General features: G+C 42.8%; 1 protein-coding gene across 4 annotated transcripts in view; it reads left to right on the plus strand.

Moving 5' to 3' along the window:
- Positions 1-25,717, plus strand: part of STXBP5 (syntaxin binding protein 5) — a 131,157-nt gene that overhangs the window by 13,487 nt on the left and 91,953 nt on the right. For all 4 annotated transcript variants that reach the window (XM_064158271.1, XM_064158274.1, XM_064158272.1 and 1 more), the window contains 2 exons: positions 22,387-22,468; positions 24,364-24,464. In XM_064158271.1, coding sequence (XP_064014341.1) covers positions 22,387-22,468; positions 24,364-24,464 — 183 coding nt within the window. The remainder of the gene's footprint in view (positions 1-22,386; positions 22,469-24,363; positions 24,465-25,717) is intronic.

Genomic DNA, 25,717 nt, shown 5'->3' on the forward strand with positions numbered 1-25,717 from the left:
AAATATTTTGGAACTGCAGTAGTGTATCATAATCAGAAGCAGTTCCACTAATTCATTTTAGTTGTTTTGCACTTAGCTAAGTGTATTGTGACACTTTGAAGACACTTTGTGATGACATTTGTGCTGCCACTCTTATCTCCTGTAGTTTTCTATACACTGAAACTTAGTGAACAGTTTAATGCAGGGAAGTTACCTGTAATGCATTCAGCGTAGTATTAGTGTTAACAGCCATAAAAGCCTCCGTTGGAGCAGTTTGCAAATAAGACTCTGAAGAAATAAACTTCTACAGATCTGCAAGTACATAGATAGTGACAGTTGGTGCATAGCTATAATTGGAAAGCAAAGTGATCAATATTTGAATGCATCAGTACGTTTGGTGCTCTGCTTTGCAGCAGAACTGATTTGTATTTGCAGCAGACTCTAAATAAAGCTAGCTGTGTTTGAGTACCAGGCATTAAAATTCCAAAGGGGACAGAAATCTGATGATATGTGAGTATATAGTAGTCACTTAAAAAATGTCTTATGGGGCTTTCTCCATTATAAAGGTGTATATAGGCAAAAAAAAAAGAGGCTGTTATTACTCTTGCACCTGAGGTTAACGTCATCTGCTTTGGCATGATCAACAGTAGGGGCGATCACTCTTACCAGTGCCTTTGGCAAATTGGAGCTGCCTGCATTTTGTTTCAGTAGACAGAAGTTAGAGTTCTGTACTAGCATCTGCCTAGTGCACCCTGGACTGGACAGGATACTCAAAGACTTTAGCTATTACTTCAGTGAAACTCTTTTAAAGGAAGGTAGTTTGTAAAGCCAGCCATGTTTGGTAGTTACCTACCTAGAGACTTTCATAGCTCAGTTAAGTTGGATTGCCCTTTTCAAATTAGCCTTCCTTTATTCTCAAGGTTAACCTGGGATAACAGAGGGTGCTGCAGAAACTTGAGAGATTACATCACTTCCAAGAATGCTACTTACATATTTCTCTTGTAAGTTCTGTGTATAATTTCATAGTAATTTGACAGTCTGAATTCAACATAGTACTATATTATAGAAATATAGGTTGCAATACTGTATTCTAGAAATAATAAGCATATTTGATATACTGTATGTAATATATACAATATATTAAAGAAAAATGGTATTGGCTTGAACTAGATCTTTGAGTCATCACAGCAGTCAAAGTAGAAAGCTTTAGATAGGTGGTTAGGTGGGTTTGTGTGTCCTTTGAACCAGCTACTGAAACCTGGCTTTTTGATCTGTTACCAAATCTGCCCAACAGACTTGGAACAGCATGGTAAACAAAAGTTGTTATCTTGCTGTCATATAGAATGATGATGTGTCCACATTTTGAATTATGCTTATATTTTTTTTTTTTGCCTGGATTTAGAGGAGAGTGGCTAGAATGACTGAAAATAGAGTGGCTGCCTTAAAGAGGATTAACAGTGCTTTTTTCCCTCAATTTAGAGAGGAGGAGAAGGGATAAATATGTTCAAGGATTGTAAAATCAAGATGGCAATAGTTAAAATGTACACTGAGCTGTCATGAGAAAAGGTGGAGGGCTTCCAGTAAAGCACTATTAGACTGGGTTTTAGTTTGCATGTACTGAACAGTGATTTTTTTTTTGGGAGGTGGGATATGATGTCAGGTCATACTAGTGTATTGAGGGGAGGAGTGGTCAAACCCAGACAACACTCAACAAGCAAATGCTGAAGGGATGACTAGACTGGGATTTGTCCTCTTGCATACTTAGTCTGCTAGGAAGGTTTGGTTTTTGAGTGGGTAGGGAATAGGCTGAGAAAAGTGACCAAGTTTGTGTGCTGTCCTTGAATGTTGAATGCTGTTGTAGAAAACAGTTCTAGGCTGCATGGGCCTCTGGCTTGAGTCAGTATGATGACTGTTAGAATCATAGAATCAGTCAAGGTTAAAAGGGACCACAAGCACCACCTAGTTCCAACCCCCCTGCCATGGGCAGGGACACCCTACCACCCTAGAGCAGACTGCCCACAGCCTCAGCCAGCCTGACCTCCAGGGATGGGGCCTCAACCACCTTCCTGGGCAACCCATTCCAGCCTCTCACCGCTCTCATGATGAAGAACTTCCTCCTCATATCCAGTGTGAATCTCCCCAACTCCAGCTTTGCTCCATTTCCTCTAGTCCTGTCACTTCCTGAGAGCCTAAAAATCCCCTCCCCAGCTTTTTTGTAGGCGCCCTTCAGGTACTGAAAGTCAGTCTTACTTTGACTACCATACTTAGGCAATTCTCTCCAATGATAAAGTTCAACAGTATTGTTGCATTAACTTAATTACAACTTAGTACTCCACATTTGTTGTCTTTCATAAGCACCAATTCAAATTTTCTCAGCTTTTATGATTTGTCAGCAAGGAAATAATCTTCACTGCTTAAGCAACATTTATCAGATGTTAGGGAGCGTTACCATGGAAACTTGTGTGGTTATCATCCTGTGACCTGATGGTGTTCTCTGCTGCCTTCTTTTTCTATAGTGATGGTTACTGTTGCAGTTAGAGCAGTGCTGGGCAAGCTCAGAAAACAGTAGCTTTGAGATGGTTTTAAAGGGGCAAAAACAACCCCGTATTGTTCTTCAGGCTACAATATTACTACAGTAGCTGTATCCAATTTGACAAAGGAAATGCTACTAAGACTTGCTCTTCTAATCTACAGAGCTGTGGATTGGCATTTTTAGGAATAGAATCACACCTGGTACATGAAAGCTCCAAGGGACTGTTATTGCAAAGTGTTCCTAAGTTCTGCTTTGTGTCGAATTTAAAATCAGCAGATTTCAGTTACCAAACAGGTAAAAACAATTAAAAGCACAGTTTGGAAACTTTATCTACATAGTTCGCTGTACAAAACAACCCCCCAGAACTATAGGTCTTTGTAATCTGAAACTTCTTATTGTCTGCTGTAGTACCTTAAAAGTATATAATTGTAAATTACACAAATGTGCTTAATTTGGAGGGAGTTCACTTCTGATGCAATTAAACTTAATTGGGCATACTTCTTGTTAATGCTGTCGTAGTATATTCATAGGATCATAGGGTGTTAGGGGTTGGAAGGGACCCAAGGAGTTAACTGCCCTTCCAGAGCAGGACAATGCTATCCAACACAGATCAGAGGAACACATCCAGACAGGCTTTGAAAGTCTCCAGAGAAGGAGACTCCACGACCTCTCCGGGGAGCCTGTTCCAGTGCTCTGTGACCCTTGCAGTGAAGAAGTCCCCCTTGTGTTGAGGCAGAACCTCTTTTGCTGTATACCTGTATGGATTGAGGATCTTTAACAATGGTCAGTATAACTGCACTGATGATACTGAACCGTTATAAAATACACTTTCAGATCCTAATAAGGACTTGAGAAAATATTTAGCAGTCTAAAGTAGCTTGGTTCTAGTCAGATGTATTATTTGGTGTATTATTTCTCTGGTTACTTTTTTTTTTCTTTAAGGACTTGCCATGGCAGGGAGATTGGAGTAGAGGATCTCTAAGCAGTTCTGTGGCTACTAATAAAACCAGGATGCAGAATGGCATTTGTTGATGTTTGACTGGGTTGCATGTATCAGCCTGTTGTGGTGGATTTCAGCAGAACAGACTTCCTCCTGAGGTATATGCAACTGGCCACAGAGATTGCACAAATAATTTGTTTCCTTTATAGTTACCATTTTGAGTTAATCAGAAGCTATTGGTTAATAAAAGTGATCTCTGCTTGTCTTCAGATTCTTGTTAGGCTATTCTAAACACATGGAGTTTTGAATGTCTGTGACTGCTCTTTGTTTCTTACTAAACAATTCTTAAAACATACTATTTTGGCAGGTTTTGGGTGTGCATTAGTACAGTCTATTTCTGGTAGACTTAACTGTAGCTGTTGTCCATGAATGGTTCCCAAGAATTTATCCATCGTGGAAGAGGCTGTCTAGGGTTGTCTGGGGTGGATGATTTAACTTTCTCTCCTCCGCTTCAAGAGGATCAAAATTATGTACATATGCAGTCTGGGAGGAGAAGAAGGGTTAAGGCTTGAGTTAGAAATGTTTCCCTGACTGAGCAGTCTTGTTCCTGCATGTGGAATTCAAGACCTTTCGATCAAACTCTGATGTGTGGGCATTTGTAGGTGATTCTTGATTAAACAAGCCTGCTTCTTTCAACCTTTGCTAGAGGCTGAAGTTCAGAACCTGAGCATTCATGGGAACAATGAGTAGTAAACAGATGGAAGGTTGCAGTGCTAGCATTATCAACTGATGTTTCTCATAGCCCTTGCTTGGGATACTTTGCAAGCAAAATGCCTTCAGACTTGCAGTGCTTCAGAGAATTTAAAGTCAATCTGCTTGTAGTTGACCAGTAAAGATTCACTTTTTGTAGAGGAGAATACACTTAGCTTTTTCTCTTAATGAGTTGAGTTTAGCCTAGGTGAATTTTTTTACTGTATGAAGTCTAATACTTAATTGTTTTTTTTCTTCAAGTCACACAGAGCTACTGACCACTGTAAATATACAATGGGATTATTTGTTCCTGTTTAAGATTGGCATTTTGCTGTGCTAACATTTGAAAGAAGAAACAAACTTTGAATGGTACCTTGTAAAGGTAGTATTTATTCACTTCTAAGTTCTTTTTTTTTTTTTTGCCACATCATAGAAGCAAGTTTCCTTTGTTGTTGCTGGTGTGGTGGTTTTGATTTGGGTATTTTTTCATTCCACTAAGTATTTAAGAGAAGCATCACAGGTAATTTAGTCTGACAGCAACTTAAATGCTTACTCTTCCATCTTGTATTTCAGCCTCCTGTGATGTTACTCCTCACCATGTAAGGCTTAACATATGACTTCTAGTGAGTTGCAGTAGCTGGCTGAAAATTACATCATTGATTACCTCTTGTATTTTTTGATGGAAAGTGTTACAGAAGCAAACATTCAAAACTTAATTTTCCCTAGAGTTGAGTAGAAGAAGCTGTCTGACACTCAAAACACTTAAGTGTTTTAATCAAAGCGTTTTAAGCAGCAAATTATAGCATCAGTGCAGGGTCTGGAAGACTAACAGAGCAGATCTGCCCTGACTAGACTGCAATGCCATGTTAGTTTTAATGACCTGGCTTTGTTACTTTAAAATCATCTTCAGGTTGAATGAAGAGTAGCATTCCAAATGATACTTTTCTTTTGTCTGGTGCTGTAGATGTTGTCATATTATGGCATTTTTTGAAGCACTGCTTCTGTAGCTGAAAATTTCCTAGAGCAGACAGGAAACCCAATCTGTTTGAATTCTCTAACTTCAGGTTTTGACACTGAAACCTCAGTAAAGCTCTGGGCTGTTGTGGTAGTCTACCTTAAACTACGAGTGTGATTATTTTCAGTATTTATTTTTATTAATGTGGTGTTTTAATGTTCTTTGCAGGGTTAGTACTGTGACTACTGATGATAATAGGGGCTATTACTGATGATAATAGGGGCTAAGATATATAATTAAAAATAATTTTATCTTCTAACTGTGCTAGTTTGAAGCAAGCTGGAGTGTTTTGGTAACAGAACTAGATAACAGGCAGTGAAATGAAAAACAATTGATGTCAACTTCTCTCACAGTCTCGCTGAGAACTCTGGGAAGAAGAAAGACTTTTTCTCCATTTTGTTTCTATCTCTTGCTTTTGCCTTAGACCTGGTCACATCTCATTAACCCTGCTCCCACTAACCTTGCTCCCTAACCTCTTGGCTGCACCTCTTTTCTTCCTGAGAACTGGGGTAAGGTTGAGAGGGCCGGGGGGAGGTGTTGGGGTGGTTTGAGAGCCCCTCCTGGGGACTCAGGTTTCTGGGAGGGGAGTTGTGCTTTTGTATTGTTTATCCTTTGTATATTTCTGTATATAATTGTATAGAACTGTATATATATTGTAAATAGCTGCTTGTAAATTCTGCTAGCTGTAAATAAATTGCTTCATCTATATTCCCAGGGTCCGTCTGAGTTAGCTGGGGCAAATACAAAGTGTGGGGGGGCGGGGTAACCCCCAAACCATCACATTTTTTAATTGGCTTGCCCAACGTGGGGCTAGATATTTCAGTGAGTGGAAATCAGCTCTGGGAATTAAGATGAAGCTAATCAAGCAGCTATTGTACTTGGTGGGGATTGCTGTGTGGCCTGTTTTCTGGTTTTTTGTGTACAATTGGATCAAAGATCAAATTGGTTATTTCTTGCTTCATGTAGTTTTTAAGAAGGCTAAAGTTAAGCTTTCAAACATGTTCTGGAGCTGGGGTGATTTTATTCTTGGTTATGCTGGTTTTAGTGTCACTGAGAATATTACTAGTGATATTACAAGAGTTTTTGTCAATAATGTGACGATCAGTCAAAATGCTGCTTTATCTACTGCTCTCATGAGGGTCATCCAGCCCCAAACTGAAATGCCAAATCCCTGCAAGGATTTCTACTCGAAACAGAGCATGGCAGGGATGCTGGGCATTATACTGGCTCTTGTAGTTTTAAATTTCATATTAATTTTGGCATTATTGGTGAAAAATTCAAAACCAGCTTCTGTAAGGACTAGGAAAAATTCTGTGTCTCAGAAGCAGTCTCTTTCACAGCAAAACAAGGGAACACAGTTATCGGCTTCCCCCTTGCCAGCCTCTGCCCCTCCTTCTCCAAGTGCTGGGAACACAGCCAGCGTTCCCGCCACTAACGTAAACAATGATAAGGATAACCAAAACAAGCTGCAGAGTTTAGCAGGAGCCTCAGGAGCACAGGCAAGTACCCAAAATCAGAATGTTCCTAGCAAAAATGAAAACAAGTCAGGGTTGGCAGGCATCCCAGGAGGACAGGCAAATAATAATACTACTAGTGCTGGTAACGCTAGCCCAGTCAGTCCAAATCCTAATGACACCAGCTCAGCCAATTCAAACCCCCAGCCAGCAGACCAGAACCAAAATCCTCCTGTTAAAAGCAAGGCAGATTTGAACTCACAAGCTCCAAGTCAGACCTCCAATAATTCACAAGCTCCAGGTCAGACCCCTAAGGATTCAAACCCTCCAAGTCAGACTCCTAAAGATTCAAATCCTCCAGCAGACACATCCAAGTCTGTTGCTGCTCAGGCCCTTCTGGCACCTGCTAAGGCAAAAGCTAAGACAAAGAGTGGTTCGCAGGAGGATGTAAGAGATGGAACCTCTGGTGATCAGCAGCAAGAGGAGGAAGAGGAGGCAGTTAGTCTGCGAGACCTTGTAGATGTGCTGAGACAACAATACTCAAGTGAGAGGAGTGCTGTGAGGTTAGCTGCCAGGAGAGAGGATGGTTCCAATGAGTTTAGGAATGCTATGAGGAAGATTGTGTTAGGCCAGGCACCACCAGAACAACAGGAAGAGGAGGATGAAGATGACATCCAAGGCTCCAAGGATCCACTCAGAGAGGTCAGGGAAGTTAGGAAGGAATACACAAGAGAATCAGGTGAGCCAATCCTAAGCTGGCTAGTGAGATGCCGTGGCATTGGTGCTAATGCTCTGCAGGTAGGAGACAAGTCTGCCAAGCAGCTGGGACCACTCACTAAGGAGAGTGGAGTGGACAAACACCTGGCAAGTCCTCTTGGTAGGGTTAGCTTGTGGACACGCCTTCTGTTGGCTGTGGCTATGAGATATCCTTCCCGAGATGATTTGCCATGGGCTGCCAAGAAGTGGAACACCGTTGAGCAGGGAATTAAGCTTCTGAAGGAGTTTGCTGTGAAGGAAGTGCTTTATGGAGATCATGGTACTCATGAGCCTGACGATATTCCTTTGGGAACAGGTCTCATGAAGAAGCTGATTAAGCTTGCTCCTTCATCCTATGCTAACATCTTGGCCAGTAAATTCCTAGCAAGGAGTGATAATGGAAGGTCTTTCACTGTTGGTGAATTCACTGATCAGCTCAGGCAGATTGAGGACAGCTTGTCACATTCTGGCCTAGTCTCTGCCATACAAACTATGACCACAGAGATTAAAGATACCATGAAAGAACTGAAGGAGGATCTTAAAAACATTACTAATCTGGTAAAGGATACCATTCCTGCATCATCTGAATGGGTGCATGTTTCTGCAATCAGGAACAGACGCCCACCTCCTGCAAGGCAATTCCAGCCCAGGAGGAGACAAATTCCACCTAGACAGCAGCAATCACGTGCGTCACTGTGGATACTTCTGCGTGACACATACGGTGAGAACATGAACAAATGGGATGGTAAACCTACTTCAGCTCTTTCAAAGAGAGTCAGGGATCTGCAGAGTGGCAGAAACAGAGGCAATAATGCCCGAAAAGTAGCTGTCACTTCTTCAGCTCCCGAGAGCAACTGCAATTGTTCCAACAGTTGCAGTTCCTCTCACAATAACACCAATCACTGTGTACACCCTACATGCCATGTTCAGCATTAGGGGTGCCCTGCCTCCAGCCAGGAGGAGGAAAGGGATAGTGGAGAGAACCGAATCTATTGGAATATATTCATTAGGTGGCCTGGCAGTTCAAGAGTTCGGAAATACAGGGCTTTAGTTGACACAGGTGCTCAGTGTACTTTATTGCCATCAAATTGCAAAGGGACAGAGTCCATTTCTATCTTTGGAATCACTGGTGGATCTCAAGAGTTAACTAAGATACAGGCTGAGATCAGTTTAACTGGTAAAGAGTGGAAGACACATACTATTGTAACTGGTCCTGATGCGCCTTGCATTTTGGGAATTGACTTTTTGAGACAAGGTTGTTTCAAAGATCCTAAAGGTCACAAATGGGCTTTTGGAATAGCATCTGTAGAGATTGAGGATGATAAATTGAAATTGTCTGTTAGACCTGAACTTTCTGATGAATCTGCAGTTGTGGGACATCATGACATAGAGGACCTGGAAGTGCCAATTGCAACTCAAACTGTTCATCATAGGCAGTACAGAACTAACCGTGACTCTTTGGTGCCCATTCATCAGCTGATTCGTCAATTGGAGAGTCAGGCTGTCATCGAGAAAGCTCATTCACCTTTCAACAGTCCCATCTGGCCTGTGCGCAAACCTACGGGCGACTGGAGACTGACAGTTGACTTTCGTGCCCTCAACGAGGTGACGCCACCCATGAGTGCAGCTGTGCCGGACATGCTGGAACTCCAGTACGAGCTGGAATCGAAGGAGGCTAAGTGGTATGCAACCATAGACATTGCTAATGCTTTCTTCTCTATTCCCATAGCAAAGGAGTGCAGGCCTCAGTTTGCATTCACCTGGAGAGGAATCCAGTACCAGTTCAATCGTTTGCCTCAGGGGTGGAAACACAGCTCAACCATCTGTCACTCAGTCATCCACAATGCACTGGAGAAAGGTAAAGCTCCAGAGCACATCCAGTACATCGACGACATCATTGTGTGGGGCCAAACTGCTGAGGAAGTCTTCGAGAAAGGTAACAAAATCATTGACATTCTGTTGCAAGCAGGTTTTGCCATTAAGAGAGACAAGGTCAAAGGACCTGCCAGAGAAATTCAGTTTCTGGGAGTGCGGTGGCAAGATGGTCGCCGTTACATTCCTCAGGATGTGATCAACAAAGTCTCTACCATGGCAGTTCCCACCAGTAAGAAGGACACACTTTCTTTTCTTGGTGTGGTGGGATTTTGGAGACTACACATTCCTGGTTTCAGTCAGATTGTCAAACCTCTGCACGATGTGACTCGTAAGAGAAACAGTTTTGAGTGGGGACCTGAACAACAAGCAGCCTTTGATCAGATCAAACGAGAAGTAGTCCATGCAGTGGGTTTGGGACCTGTGAGATCTGGTCCGGACATTAAAAACATTCTGTACACGGCTGCCAGTGACAATGGTCCAACTTGGAGTCTTTGGCAGAGAGCTCCAAATGAGACACGTGGTCGTCCACTTGGTTTCTGGGGACGTTGTTACAGAGGTTCAGAGACAAATTACACTGCAACTGAGAAAGAGATTCTAGCAGCCTATGAAGGAGTGAAAGCAGCTTCTGAAGTGATTGGAACTGAGTCACAATTGCTTTTAGCTCCTAGACTGCCAGTTCTTAACTGGATGTTCAAGGGCAAAGGTTCATCACCACATCATGCCACAGATGCAACCTGGTCTAAATGGATGGCTTTGATAACCCAACGAGCACGAATGGGTAATCTTGACCGACCTGGTCTGGTGGAGGTGATCACCAACTGGCCGGAAGGCACAGACTGTTCCAAACCTCCAGAGGAGAAAATAACTCGTGCTGAGGAAGCTCCTCCCTATGGTGATCTCTCTGATCAGGAAAAGAACTATGCTTTGTTCACAGACGGTTCCTGTCGTCTTGTTGGGAACAAGCGAATATGGAAGTCAGCGGTTTGGAGTCCAACCAGGAGAGTTACCGAAACGAAAGATGGCGAAGGAGAATCCAGTCAGTTCGCTGAGGTAAAAGCTGTTCAACTTGCTCTTGATGTGGCTGAACGTGAGAATTGGCCTATCCTTTACCTCTACACCGATTCGTGGATGGTAGCCAATGCTCTATGGGGTTGGCTAAAGGACTGGAAGAAGAGTGGTTGGCAGAGGAAAGGAAAGCCTATTTGGTGTGCTGATCTATGGCAGGACATTGATGCACGGCTGGAGAGAACTCCAGTGAAGGTGCGGCACGTAGATGCACACATGCCTAAGAGCAGAGCTACTGAGGAACATCAACATAACCAGAAGGCAGACCAAGCTGCTAAGATTTCTCAAGTTGATACCAACTCTGAACTTGACATTGACCTTGATTGGAAACACCGAGGTGAGCTGTTCTTAGCTCGGTGGGCCCATGACTCATCTGGACATCAAGGCAGAGATGGAACATACCGATGGGCTCGCGATAGGTCAATTGACTTGTCCATGGACGCTATCACCCAAGTCATCTATGACTGTGACATTTGTGCTGCTATTAAGCAGGCTAAGCGAATCAAGCCCTTATGGTATGGTGAGAGATGGTCAAAGTACAAGTATGGTGAAGCCTGGCAGATTGACTACATCACTTTACCTCGATCTCGTTCTGGCAAGCAGTATGTGCTAACGATGGTAGAAGCCAGCACTGGATGGTTGGAAACCTATCCAGTTCCACATGCTACTGCACGTAACACTATTGTTGGTTTGGAGAGACAAATCTTGTGGAGACATGGAACTCCAGAGAGAATTGAGTCAGACAATGGTACTCATTTCAAGAATAATCTTGTGAAAAACTGGGCCAAAGAGCATGGTATTGAATGGATCTATCACATACCCTACTATGCACCAGCTTCAGGGAAGATTGAGCGCTACAATGGTTTGCTGAAAACCACCCTAAAAGCCATGGGGGGTGGAACTCTGAAAAACTGGGACAAACATTTAGCAGAAGCTACCTGGTTGGTAAATAGTAGAGGTTCAGTAAACAGAGCAGGACCTGCACAATCAGATTTGGTCCAAACAGTAGACGGTGATAAAGTTCCTGTTGTACGTCAGAAGAATCTGTTAGGGAAAACTGTTTGGGTATTTTCTCCTTCGGGTGAAGGGAAACCTGTCCGAGGGGTGGTTTCTGCTGAAGGTCCTGGTCATACATACTGGGTAATGCAGGAGAATGGTGAAATCCAGTGTATTCCACAGAGAAATTTAACCTTAGCTGAGAGAATTTAAATTCAAGTTGTTAGGAGTTTTCTGTTCTAGATAACATCGGCGCCCAACACTGAGAGAATCTACGATAGCATCTACAGTATGTGAGCACGAACCCAACATCACCTGGGAGTCCCTGTTCTGAGCTTTTGAATCACCTACATCTGATTGAAGTGTGAACTGAATTGTATATATTGTTTTAGTGTAAATATTGGTTTAGATTAGATTGGATAATTCTCAGCGATACTCTGAGCGAAGTAGACAGGGGTGGATTGTGCTAGTTTGAAGCAAGCTGGAGTGTTTTGGTAACAGAACTAGATAACAGGCAGTGAAATGAAAAACAATTGATGTCAACTTCTCTCACAGTCTCGCTGAGAACTCTGGGAAGAAGAAAGACTTTTTCTCCATTTTGTTTCTATCTCTTGCTTTTGCCTTAGACCTGGTCACATCTCATTAACCCTGCTCCCACTAACCTTGCTCCCTAACCTCTTGGCTGCACCTCTTTTCTTCCTGAGAACTGGGGTAAGGTTGAGAGGGCCGGGGGGAGGTGTTGGGGTGGTTTGAGAGCCCCTCCTGGGGACTCAGGTTTCTGGGAGGGGAGTTGTGCTTTTGTATTGTTTATCCTTTGTATATTTCTGTATATAATTGTATAGAACTGTATATATATTGTAAATAGCTGCTTGTAAATTCTGCTAGCTGTAAATAAATTGCTTCATCTATATTCCCAGGGTCCGTCTGAGTTAGCTGGGGCAAATACAAAGTGTGGGGGGGCGGGGTAACCCCCAAACCATCACACTAACTAAAGAGCAGCTATTTCATAGGATCATTAGATCCCAGAATCATAGAGTTGTCAGAGCTCAAAAGGGTCCTTGTGGATCATCTGGCTTTAGCCTGCCTGCCATGGGCAGGGACACCTCACGCTAGATCAGGTTGCTCATAGCCACATCCAGCCTGGCCTTAAAAACTTGCAGAGATTTCACTTTCAAAGTTTAAAAAAAGTTGCTGAGGATTGCAGTGGGTACCCAAACCAGCCCAAAGTTCTTTAGTCTTGTGCTTTTAACAACTGTCATTTTGAAGGTGGCTTTTTTCTGAGGAAACTGGCTGTACTTCAGTTGCATCTCTCTGCTTGAAACTGGTCTAAGTAACACTTCCTTCAAGCCATCATAGAAAGAAAGTGGGATTTCCCCTTGCACCTAGAACAGTTTCGATTTGTACCATCAACCATGTTGGAAGAGACCTGCAAGCTCAGCCAGTCCACCCTAGCACCCAGCCCTAGCCAGTCAGCCAGACAATGACAGTAATTGCCCCATCCAGTCTTTTCTTGAACACCTCCAGGGACGGAGACTCCACCACCTCCCTGGGCAGCCCATTCCAATGCCAATCACTCTCTCTGGCAAGAACTTCCTCCTAACATCCAGCCTATACGTCCCCTGGCACAACTTGAGACTGTGTCCCCTTGTTCTGTTGCTGGCTGCCTGGCAGAAGAGACCAACCCCACCTGGCTACAGCCATATAGATATTAACTAATTTGGCTACTTTCATCTATAGGAAACTGATGTTTCGACAACAAAACCTACTATCATACAGCTATATCTTTAGTATAGTTACCTGTGTTGTACCTTAGAAATGTTTGCTGTGATGGCAGCGTTTCCTATAGAGCTTCTTATTTTAGAATGCTGAAGTAATGCTGCCACCTTTCTCTTTTTGATTGGTATGTGGGCCCAATCTGTGTGTGTGCTAGTTTGAAGCTAGCTAGAATGTTTTGGTGAGAAGGATTAGATCACAGGCTGTGAAAGAGAAACAACAGTGGTGTCTATGTCACTCATAGGCTTGCTGAGATGTATAAGAACAAGAGTATAAGCACAGATAGGACCTCTCTCTCTGGGCATTGAGCTGCATCTCTCTAACCTCACCTTCCATCTCTCTGATTAATCCACTTGCTTCCTAACCCCCTGGCCAACCCTCCATTCTTCCTTGGACACAAAGCAACATCTGATGTAAGGTAGAGAGGAGTGGGAGAAGGTGGAAGTGCAGCTGAGAGCCCCTCCTGGGGACTCAGGTTTCTGGGAGGGCTGTTGTGTTTCTGCATTACCTTGTATATTTCTGTCTATAACTGTATATACTGTAAATATTTGCTTGTATATTGTGCTAAGCTGTAAATATAAGCTTCATTCACATTTCCAGAGCTGGCTGAGTCTAGTCTGGGTGATATCTAATGGGGGGGGCGGGGAACACCCAAGCCATCACAGTGTGTTTTCTCTTTTCATTAAACTTACAGCAAATTATTACCTGCAAGACTTCTTCCTATCAGTCAAAGTTGATCAAAATATGTCTGCATCTGCAACAACTGTAAAAAGAAGAGTGAAGATGTGCCATGGTCTAGTTGATTGGATAGGGCTGGGTGATAGGTTGGACTGGATGATCTTGGAGGTCTCTTCCAACCTGGTTGATTCTATGATTCTAAGATGTCATGAGTAGTGTTACTAATGCTATGCTTCACATTTTAGTGATGTTGAAGAACTGCAAGTTGTTTTGTTTTTTTTTTTTAATCTGGCAGCTTAATTTAGATCTTTCTAATGGCATTTATTTCTTCTTTGAGACTATTTTGAAACAAAATTGGAGCAGAATAACATGAAATGTTTACTAATGCTGTGGAGAGAGTGCATAAATTTCTAAAGATACATGAATACATGTATTTTGGCTGTTTATTAACGCTGCAGAAGCAACTTCTAGGGACAGTGCCAAGCTTTGAATAGTCCATCTCAACCTGGATTTCTGGTAAACACAAGTCACAAATACCACTTTGTGTAACACTGACACACAGCTGTAATTCTGGTGTGAAACAGAGCTAGGTGTGATAGCTATTTTGTCCAGATATTTGTGTCCAATATTCCTCCTTAATATTTTAGCATGTAATCAACTGTTTTTTCCTAATTCTGTGAAGAGCCCAAGACATTGAAGAAACTTTGAGTATGAACTGGTTTTGTATATTAAAATAAGAGTTCTGGCTCCAAGGTACCCCTTGTTTATATGAGGACATCCTCTGTGGTAAAGGGTTGGACTTGATGATCTGTGAGGTCTCTTCCAACCCTGATGATACTGTGATACTGTGACATAGTTTCCTGTCTCGATTTTGATGGAACAGTGCCATCTACTGCAGTGCTTGAATTGTACCTTAGTTTTCCATTTGTGATGGTATATTTGGGCAAACATTCAATAAAACTTGTCACAGCTACTCTGATGGTAGTGAAACATTACTCAGTTCCTCTTAATTTTGAAAATCACTGAAATGATGCTACAGTGGAACTTGAGAAGGCTTAAAATGCAATTGGAAATGGTGTTCTTAGAGAAACTGGTGCAGAATGCTCAGTAGTATGGGACGGTTATTGATAGAGGCTTTTGTTTGAGTACCATTTTGAAATGGAGAAGATTTAGGATCTCTCTGTGCTCGTGCCTTTGAACTGGCTTCAGAAAAACTTTTCTCTTGAGACCCATTTGTTTGCATGTTTGAAGCAGGATTTAGAGACTGCTAGGCAAAGTATTTAAACAGCAGTATCAGCAGTATTGCTTGTGAATATCACTGGGTATGTGGAAGATCTAGCTTGTGACTGCCAGCAGTAGTGAGTCTGGAAGCAGACTTATGTCAAGTTGGTACAGCCAGGGTGTCAAACTTCTGCCACCTTTGTTTGAGGTCTGAGTTTCTATGTAATGAGAGGTACCTTGAATCACTGCAGCAAGTGATTTTGCTGGGGAATACTTCAGAAGCCTGTAGCAGCAAAAACCATTCTATGCCTGTATCGCTGATCTGATAAAACACCTAGTGATTAACAACACTTTCTCCAAGAGAGTGTTTATAAGATGGAGTTACATCATTGACACAAGGCAACATGGTGTGGGAAGCAGGAGGATGGATTTAAGCCTCATCCAGAAATCATTGAGTGGTTGTGTCCAAAAGGAATGACCTAATATCAGTACTGAGAAGAAAGAGCACAGCAAAATCTGGGGGAGATAGCCACAACAGTAGGAGGAGAGCAAGGGTTAAATTAGCCTGGCAGGATTTGTGCCCTGCCAGCACAATGGGTCAAGCACTGGTGAAGAACCCCCAGAATAACTTTAAGTATTTTCTTTTTCCTTTTTTTCCCCCAAGGTTGCTCTTCTGAGGCTTTCAGAAATGTTCTGGACTCCTGGAATATTTTTTTTTCCCCAGCGTGTAACTTGTAAGGGCAGATGTGTACTGTGTTGCTCTTACTCAGATAAACTACAATTAATGGTAATAATTCTGAAAATATTTTGAAGAGAATGCTGCTATTTCACTACCTGAAATGCTTTCATTTTGCCTTAATGGGGGTGGGGGGAAGGAAGCTTAGATCTGAAGCTTCTTTTGGAACTGTTGCCTTCTCTGATAAGTGTCAATAAACTCAGTGTTATTATGTGATGTTAAATTAGCCAGATAGCCTGGTTTTCCTATGACCTGCATTTCTGCAGTTGGGAACATCTATGTTAAGACATGACTGTGTTCTCCTTTCCTTCTCCAAGCCACACCTTTTGTCTGACTTTAAAAAAAAATGCAGTGAAGATAGTGAAAAACTAATGTTGGTCATAGAATCAACCAGGTTGGAAGAGACCTCCAAGATCATCCAGCCCAACCTGTCTTTCAGCCCTATCCAGTCAACTAAACTGTGTCACTAAGTGTCCCATCCAGGCTTTACTTGAACACCTCCAAGGATGGTGACTCCACCACCTCCCTTGGGTGGTGGGCAGCCCATTCCAATGCCAATCACTCTCTCCGGCAAGAACTTCCTCCTGACATCCAGCCTAGACCTCCCCTGCCACAACTTGAGACTGTGTCCCCTTGTTCTATTGCTGGTTGCCTGGGAGAAGAGACCAACCCCACCTGGCTACAGCTTCCTTTCAAGTAGTTGTAGACAGCAATGAAGTCAACCCTTGAGACTCTTCTTCTCCAGGCTGCACAACCACAGCTCCCTCAGCCTCTCCTCATAGGGTTTGTGCTCCAGGCCCCTCACCAGATTCGTTGCCCTTCTCTGGACACATTCCAGCACCTCAATATCTCTCCTGAATTGAGGGGCCCAGAACTGGACACAGCACTTAAGGTGTGTCCTGACCAGTGCTGAGTACAGGGGCAGAATAACCTCCCTCATCCTACTGGCCACACTGTTCCTGATCCAGGCCAGGATGCCATTGGCTCAATTGTTTTCCAGGATTGACTTTCCAATGGCCATGGGAAATGCAGAAGCAATATTCAAAGGTACAACTGAAAAACTATTAGTTTATCTGGTTTGTTAGTATTTTGAACAGGTGGTTAAGCAGAAATGGTAGAGAAAGTCCTGGAAGTGAAGGAGGAAGGATGGGTCTTTGATTAGAATTTTTTTTTTCTGGAGTTGTTCTAGATATTTGGCAGAGTTTTCCTTATCTGCAAAATGAAAATGCTTTGTCCATGGACTCTTTATCTCCAATTGCAAATCAGTGGGATGTTGTCTGGTTCTCAAGAGATGCAGTAGATGTCCAGATATTTTAGAAGCTTTGGGAATAATGCTCCAGTTTACTCTGAAATGTTGATTCTTCCTGACTAAACTAGTGTCTCCATTCCTCCAGAAATACTGAGATACTGGAACATGTCCAGAGAAGGGTGATGAAGCTGGTGAGAGGCCTGGAACACAGCCCTGTGAGGAGAGGCTGGGGGCGTGCAGCCTGGAGAAGAGTAGGCTCAGGGCAATCCTCATTGCTGTCTACATCTACCTGAAAGAGAGGTTGTAGCCAGATGTGGTTGGTCTCTTCTGTCAGACAACCAGCAAGAGAAGAAGGGGACACAGTCTCAAGTTCTGCCAGGGGAGGACTAGACTGGATGTTAGGAGGAAGTTGTTGGCAGAGAGAGTGATTGGCATTGGAATGGGCTGCTCAGGGAGGTGGTGGAGTCGCCATCCTTGGAGGTGTTGAAGCAAAGCCTGCATGAGGCACTTAGTGCCATGGTCTAGTTCATTGTCTAGGGCTGGGTGCTAGGATGTCCTGGATCTTCTTGGAATTCTCTTCCAACCTGGTTGATTCGATGATCTTGTTGTCATTCATTATTTTTGCTAGTCTTGGGGGCTGCTACATGGTAGATGGTCGTTGCTTAGTGCAGTGAGCTTTCTTGCCTTAGGCATGCATGTGCAAGTATAGAGGACTTGGACAAATTGCATTCCCTGAGATGCTGCCTGGTTTGTGTGGTTGAGAAATGCTGACCATGTACTGAAGCAGGCATGTATTATCAGCCCTCTGCCCAAAGTGACGTGCAAATTCAAAACTGGAAGGCTTTGCATTGCTATAGTAAAGAAGATTAATGCTGGTTAGGAGGATGATATTAACTTGAGATGAGAAGAATAATTTTAGCTACCAGGTGAAACAGTGAAGATGACATAATACCAAAGCAAAGGAGTTAAATGGGCCTAGATCCAAGGACTATTTTTACTTTGATAACTGTAAGCACTATAAAAGTAGCGAAGATGCTGTTTTCAGACCTGCCTTTGAGGGTTCCTCTAGTTTGTCAGGAGCAACTTGCTATAAATGTTGAAAGCCTCTGTAAGCTTATTCACAGTGCATGTTTACTGACTTGTGGAAAGAGAACTGCTTCAGGTGTTCTAGTAAATGCAGAAGGATTTATTTTTGTTTAAGAACCATTTGAGTGTTCTTAGTGTTGATTTTTTTACTGACTAGTTTTAACAATGCTTCCAGAAATATTGGCATCAGAAGTACCTGAAGAAACATTGGAGGGATAGAGTTTGAAGGCTGAAGTAACTTGAAGAATCTATGGGCTCTGTTTTTTTCTGGGTTTTGTTCTTTTTGTTTTGAAGCAGGGTAGCTGTGAAACCTCCCTTTCAAACTCTCTGTAGGTGAATGACCCAGGCTTATGTTTAATTATGTCAGAAGCTGATATTCAGGGGAAAGGCTGGGGAGATCATCTGCTGGAAAACTACCTGTGTCAGTGCAGGTACATAAGGTTTAAAATACAATTCCTGTAAACATCTGAGTTTCACTTTCAAAAATAGACCTTTGTATATTTCTGCAAATAATTGCTTAAGCAAATGCAGAAAGAAGAGCAACCCTGAAGCCAATGTCCTCTGAAACTTCTCTTATTCCTTGTGGGGATGCTTGTTCCAGTCTGGCACTTTGAATAGTCAGTCCATAGTTAATGCAGAAGCATTATTCTTAGTTTGTGTAGGGAGATAGCATTTATGGGGACAAACCTTCTCCTCACCCCCAAAGTTTAAACTCTTTATTTTTGTGTGTGTCTTTAAGAGCTGTAAACAATCCATGGCATATAGATGATTTCTTTATACAGGAAACTGTGATGGTTTGGGTGTTCCTTGCCCCCCTACTCTTTAGAAATTATCCAGATTAGGCTCAGTCGGCTCTGGGAATATAAATGAAGCTATTTATTTACAGCTGGCACAATACACAAGCAGATATTTACAGTATATACAGTTATAGACAGAAATAGACAAGGTAAAGGGTAATGTAGAAACACAACAGCCCTCCCAGCAACCTCAGTCCCTAGGAGGGGCTCTCAACCACCCCTGCACCTTCCCCCCTGCCCCTCTCAACCTTACCCCAGTCCCAAAGAAGAATAGAGGTTCGGCCAAGAGGTTAAGAAGCAAAGGTGAGTGGAGGGTGTGTTAGAGAGATGCAGCTCGGTCAGCAGCCCAAGCCAGAGTGAGAGAAAATGGCCAGAGTGTTATCTAATGTTTTGATTTCTCCTTCAGCAAGACTCTGAGGGGAGTAGACATCACCATTTGTTTTCCTTTCACAGCCTATAATCCAGTTCTACTCACCAAAACATTCTACTCTACTTCAAACTAGCACAAAACATTGATAAGAATTTCTATTGCAAGGGGAAAAAAGACGTGAGGCAAGCTGGCTCTGTAAGTCCTTCCATGGTAGAACAAAATTGAAGTACTAATTCTGTTCAGGGCAGAAAGCTGGTATTAAGTTTGCTGGATTAGTCAACATCTGTTTAGTATCTCTCGTCACTTTGGATGTTATTCAGATTCATTCGTCTAGGAGAAGAATGGGATTTGTGATGGTTTGGGGGTTACCTGACACCACCCCCCCCCTTATGAAATTACCCAGACTAGACTCAGCTGGCTGGGATTTAAATAATGAAGCTTTATATTCACAGTTTAGGACAATATACAAACAGATATTTACAATCTATCACAAATATGTACAGCTATGTACATATGTACAAGTTAAAGGTAACAAAGAAACACAACACCCTTCCCAGAAACCAGAGTCCCCAGGAGGCTCCTGACCCAGAGCAAGGGGACACAGTCTCAAGTTGTGCTGGGGGAGGTCTAGGCTGGATGTTAGGAGGAAGTTGTTGGCAGAGAGAGTGATTGGCATTGGAATGGGCTGCCCAGGGAGGTGGTGGAGTTGCTGTCCTTGGAGGTGTTCAAGTAAAGCCTGGCTGGGGCACTTAGTGCCATGGTCCGGTTGATTGGACAGGCCTGGGTGCTAGATTGGACTGGATGATCTTGGAGGTCTCTTCCAACCTGGTTGATTCTATGACCCAAACACCCTCCACCACCCCTCCCCTCTTTCCCTCCCTTCAGAAATAACCAGATCAACCTACATATATCTCATGAGATAAATCTGGAGAGATCTGAGGTGAGATGTCAAAAAGATGACAAAGAGGTTAGAGGAAAAAGGGTTAGATTTCATGAAAGAGTTAAGGCAGAGGCAACCACACAGACTTCCAGAAAGAAGGAGCAGAAGTGAGAGCTGAACAGTGTGCAACCAGTGAGTGTCTTATCTATATTTTGACTGGTTGCATTTCTCAGCAGAAGAATAAGTGATACAGGGTACTGTTGGCTTTCTTTTCTTTCTTCTCACAGCTAAGGATTTAATTTCTCTCAGGAAAATATTCCAATTAGCCTCAAACCAGTAGAGGATTGAAGTTTAAAACTAAAATTCCAGTGTGTGACTTGTTGCCATTGTAGTTCTACTTAACATTTTTATCTTGACAACTTAGAGGGTGAACAGGAGATCTGTTTGAGTTTTGATTTGTATGCAGCCTAGTAATCTTTTCAGCTTGTCAACTCTCTCTAGTGCAAATGCATATATCCTTAAGAGTGTTAATAGCTGCTTTGGTTTTGATCAACAATTTCTCTGTAAAAGGGAAACCTGCAGAATGTCTGAGAACTTAACTGTTGTGTTAATTGCTAGTGTATCCTGAGAGAACCAATTGTGCGTTGTATTCCCAGTTTTGCTTACATCTTCGGAGTGATTCCTTTTCTTCCCTAAACTAAGGGTGCTTCTTCAAAACAAGGTGTTCAGCTCTTTGTCAAATTGTTCTCCAGCGATCCCAGAGTGATGGTTTGGATGCTACCCACCCCCCCACACTTAAGAAAATTACCAAGACTAGACTCAGCTGAGCTGGAAGTTAAAGAATGAAGCTTTACATTTACAGCTTAGCACAGTATAGAAGCAGATCTTTACAATCTATACAGCTATAGACAGGAGTAGACAAATTAAAAAGGTAATGCAGAAACACAGCAGCCCTCCCAGAAACTGGAGTCCCCAGGAGGGGCTCCCAACCACCCTTTCACCTCCTTTCCATCCCTTTACTTTATCCCAGACTTTGCCTTGTGTTGAAGGTGAGTTTGGAGGGTCGGCCAGGGGGAGTTAGGAAGCAGAAGGATTAGTTACACATACAGCAGGTTTGGGAGAAAAGTGTGGACAGCCAGAGCCACACAGCAACTCTGTTATCTATATTTATATCCTTGTTTTTATCCATCTCAGCAAGCCTATGAGTGCAGCAGACACCACCACTGTTTCCTTTTCACAGCCTGTCATCTAATTCTTCTCAGCAAAATACTCCAGCTAGCTTCAGACTAGCACACCCAGGCAAGCTGTTCAAGGCAGGACTGGACATGGCACTTGGTGCCATGGTCTAGCCTTGAGCCCTGTGGTAAAGGTTTGGACTTGATGATCTGTGAGATCTCTTCCAACCTTGGTGATGCTGTGTGTGTGATGCTGTGTGAAATGCTGACTGCTTTCTGTAATTAATCTGGATTTATTTCTGCTGTCATCTAGAGGCTGCAGAGTTTGCCTTAATTTCATATAGGAAGAAAGAGGACTGGAAATCAGAGTCTTTGTGACTAGCAAATGAAGCAAAGTATGACCAATTGAAAGAGTGTTTTGTTGCTGCTTCATATTCTTAATGGAAGTACAGGACTGATTATGAGAGGGAAAATTAAACTTCCATTATCTTGTAGTTTATGTAAATCCAGGAAACCTTGATACAGAGATGTTAGAAACTTAGATGACGTAATTTCTCACTGACTTGCTCATACTTCAGCTTCTGATCTTTGTATTTATACCACAGCCGTTATTTTTAACATACCTTGCATTATTTGGCTGCTCTTGCAGGTTTAAGAAAGAAAGGAGGCTCCTTCACCTGAAAAATGTGGTCATTGGATTATGAGGCTTATTTAGTAGTGTTAAATATCAGCACTAGTAGAAAATGAGGTTCATCTAAATAACTGTTCTCACTGGTAGAGAATCTCTATGTATAACTGCTTCATTTATAATTATATGCACTTTTGGGTTCCTTGAGGATAAATAAGATTGGCTTCTTGTTTTCTTTGTGTTTATAAATTGTTTTTTGGTGATCACTCTTCTTCGTGGTTAATATGAATGCATTAGCTAGGAGGAGGATGTTAACCTCTTTGAACGCAGCATTAGTGATAATGAGTGTTGGTTATGGTGTTTGGTGGTTTGGGCTTCCCCTCCCCCAATGTTACATACAACAATTATTCCTTAATGGTACCAATTCCAGCTTTGGTCGGCCGGGAGTTGAATGTTACTGCCAACATGACAGTGGAGCTGCAGTAATCCAGCTTCAGTTCCTGATTAATGAAGTGAGTAAAATGATGTAAATATTCCATAACCAAGAGCAGACACAGAATGCATTTTCTTCACTGTCTCATTAAGCAAGCATCACAATCAACTAACACAAGTGACTCTTAGCATGAATGGCAAACTGTAATGACAATTATAAATAAATGTTCTTAATTTTAGAAAGTGCTTAACTAACTGCTGAAAATATCTTTGTTTCTAGGGTATTCCCTTCCTATAAGTGAGATTGGTTGATTGGGGTTTTTTTACTAGGAGTATTTATTCCTGTCATTCAACATGCAACTTATCTCTTGACCTGGACAGGCTGCCCAGCAGAGAAAGACCTGGGAGTATTGACCAGCAACCAGCTGAACTTAAGTCAGCAGGATGCTCAGCTGGCCAAGCCCAGCAGTGTTCTGGCCTGTATCAGGGATAGTGTGACAAGGAGGACTAGAGAAGTAATTGTCACCCTGTACTTAGCACTGGTGAGGCCACACCTTGAGTATCATGTTCAGCTTTGGGGTCCTTACTAAAAGAAGACATTGAGGTGCTGGAGCATGTCCAAATAAAGGCAGTGAAGCTGGTGAATGGTGTGCAGAATAGGTCTTATGAAGAGTGACTGACAGAACTGGGATATCTTTTTCTGGAGAAAAGGAGACTGAGGTCAGACCTTGTTGCTCTCTACAACTGCCTAAAAGCAGGTTGTATTGAGATGGATAGTGGTCTTTTCTCCCTAGTAACAAGTGATAGGATGAGAGGAAATGGCCTCAAGTGGCCCTGAGCATGGGCGGGTGAGAGTGGAAGGTGTTAGGTTGGATGTTGTTAGAAACTTCTTCACTGAGGGGATACTCATACACTGGAATAGGCTCCCCAGGGAGATGCCTGAATCACAGACCCTGAAAACATTTTCAAGACACAGATGTGATGCTAAGAAACATGACTTCGCACCAGGCTTGGTAGGGTTACATAATGGCTGGAGTCAGTCTTAAAGGTCTTTTCCAACAGAAATTACTCTACCATTCTGTTCTTGAAGTACTAAAGTACAGCACAGAACTAAGTGGAAGTGATTAAGTGATGTATGATTACGTAGGTTATCTCACTACTACTTAGTGGTGTTGATGCACATGGAATCACAGAATCAGTCAGGGTTGGAAGGGAACACAAGGATCAGCCAGTTCCAACCCTCCTGCCATGGGCAGGGACACCCTACCCTAGCGCAGGCTGCCCACATCCTCAGCCAGCTTGGCCTTAAACACCTCCCTGGACAACCCATTGCAGGCTCTCACCACTCTCATGCTCAACAACTTCCTCCTCACATGCACTCTGAATCTCCCCACTTCCAGCTTTGCTCCATTCCCCCCAGTCCTGTCACTCCCTGACAGCCTAGAAAATCCCTCCCCAGCTTTTTTGTAGGCCCCCTTCAGATCCTTGAAGGCCACATGAACGTCACCTGGGAGCCTCCTCTTCTGCAGCCTGCACAGCCCCAACTCTTTCAGTCTGTGCTCACTGTAGAGCTGCTCCAGCCCTCTGATTATCCTCCTGGCCCTTCTCTGGACACACTCCAGCATCTCCACATCCCTTTTGTGACAGGGGCTCCAGAACTGGATGCAGTACTCCAGGTGGGGTCTCCCCTGAGTGCAGTAGAGGGGGAGAATCACCTCCCTCCACCTGCTGGCCACACTTCTCCTGCTGCAGCCCAGGCTCTGGTTGGCCCTCTGGGCTGCAAGTGCACACTGCTGGCTCCTCTTGAGCTCCTTGTCCACCAGCACCCCCAGTTCCCTCAGGGCTGCTCTCCAGCCAGTCACATGCTTGTAAATACTTCTTTTTAGTCCTTGTATTGTATACTTCCACTGATCATGATCTCCCTTTACTAGGGTTATGAAAATGAGTTAACTGAAATGTTTTTTCTTTCTCCTAGGGAGCTCTTGTGAGTGCCTTGGCTGATGATACCTTACACCTGTGGAACTTACGGCAGAAGAGACCTGCTATACTCCATTCACTCAAATTCAACCGAGAACGGTAGGCATCAGATTATTCTTGCCTTACTCTTTACCATGACACCATGTGCCAGATGTGTTAATGCAGGCCAATTCATAACTTGCCAAACAATTCAAACTGGATTTACATCAGTTTCGAGTTTCAAGGCCCAAAGACATGCCAGTGACCTAAAGTAAGGTGACTCTTTTAAGTCTTTATGTACTGCATGGGCTGTTCAAGGCAGGATTGGATGTGGCACTTGGTGCCATGGTCTAGCCTTGAGCTCTGTGGTAAAGGGTTGGACTTGATGATCTGTGAGGTCTCTTCCAACCTTGGTGATACTGTGATACTGTGTGATCTTTAGGACATAGATAAAAGATCTATGTTTTATCTAAAGATATGTATAGGTTTTAACCATCCAGGAGGAGTAACCTTGAACCTGACCCTAGGTGGTCTTGACCCCTCCCCAGGGGTGGGTCTGAACACCACCAGTTGATGGTTAGCCCACTCCCCTTTCCTGTCTAGAGATCCATAAAAGCAGGGGGACTTCATGTTGCTCTCTCTGCACTCCCTGCCTATCACCATCCTGCTCCTGTATTCTCTTTGTTTTCACCACGTGGCCAACACCCATGAGGTGGACAAAGCCATCACCATCAAAATGGAGTCGTATTTCTACATTTTGTATTTGCTTTCCCTTCCCTATACCTTTGTAACTTGCCTACCTCAGATACTTTTTTAAGTTATTGTTAAACTTTTTTTTTCTAACTTATAAATCAAGTGAGATTCATTTATTTGGGTGTGCTTACCTTTCCTCTCTCTACATCTAATCCTTTTCCTTTGCGAAAGAAGGGGGAAGAGGGAAGGACACTCTATAAAAAATTGTTATTGGTTCTATCAAATTTATTTGAGTCTCTGGAAATTTAGATTATAACTGAGTCAAAATAAAGGACTTTCAGTGTATTTCTCCAAAGGATTGTTGGAACAAAAAGTGCATGTGTATGTATACACCAAAACTACAACAGGAAGACTAATTCAGTTAGAAATGTTTCACCCCTTAGGACAAACTGGAATTCATGTTAGAGCTCCTGTACGTATCAGAAGCTGAAAGCAAAATGCATTTTGATTTAACAGTTTTAAGTCTCAAATAAAAGCATTGTAAGCAATCTAGGGAGACATTTGAGATTACACTTCTAAATGTTCAATACATTTCTGGAGGGGGGGGGAAAAGTGTGGGTGTGGATTTTTCTTTCTTTGTTTGCTTAGTTTTGTTGTTGTTTTTTATTTTAAGTAAGTGA

The sequence above is a fragment of the Pogoniulus pusillus genome, chromosome 18 (genome assembly GCF_015220805.1).
Source record: "Pogoniulus pusillus isolate bPogPus1 chromosome 18, bPogPus1.pri, whole genome shotgun sequence".
Classification (NCBI taxonomy): Eukaryota; Metazoa; Chordata; class Aves; order Piciformes; family Lybiidae; genus Pogoniulus; species Pogoniulus pusillus.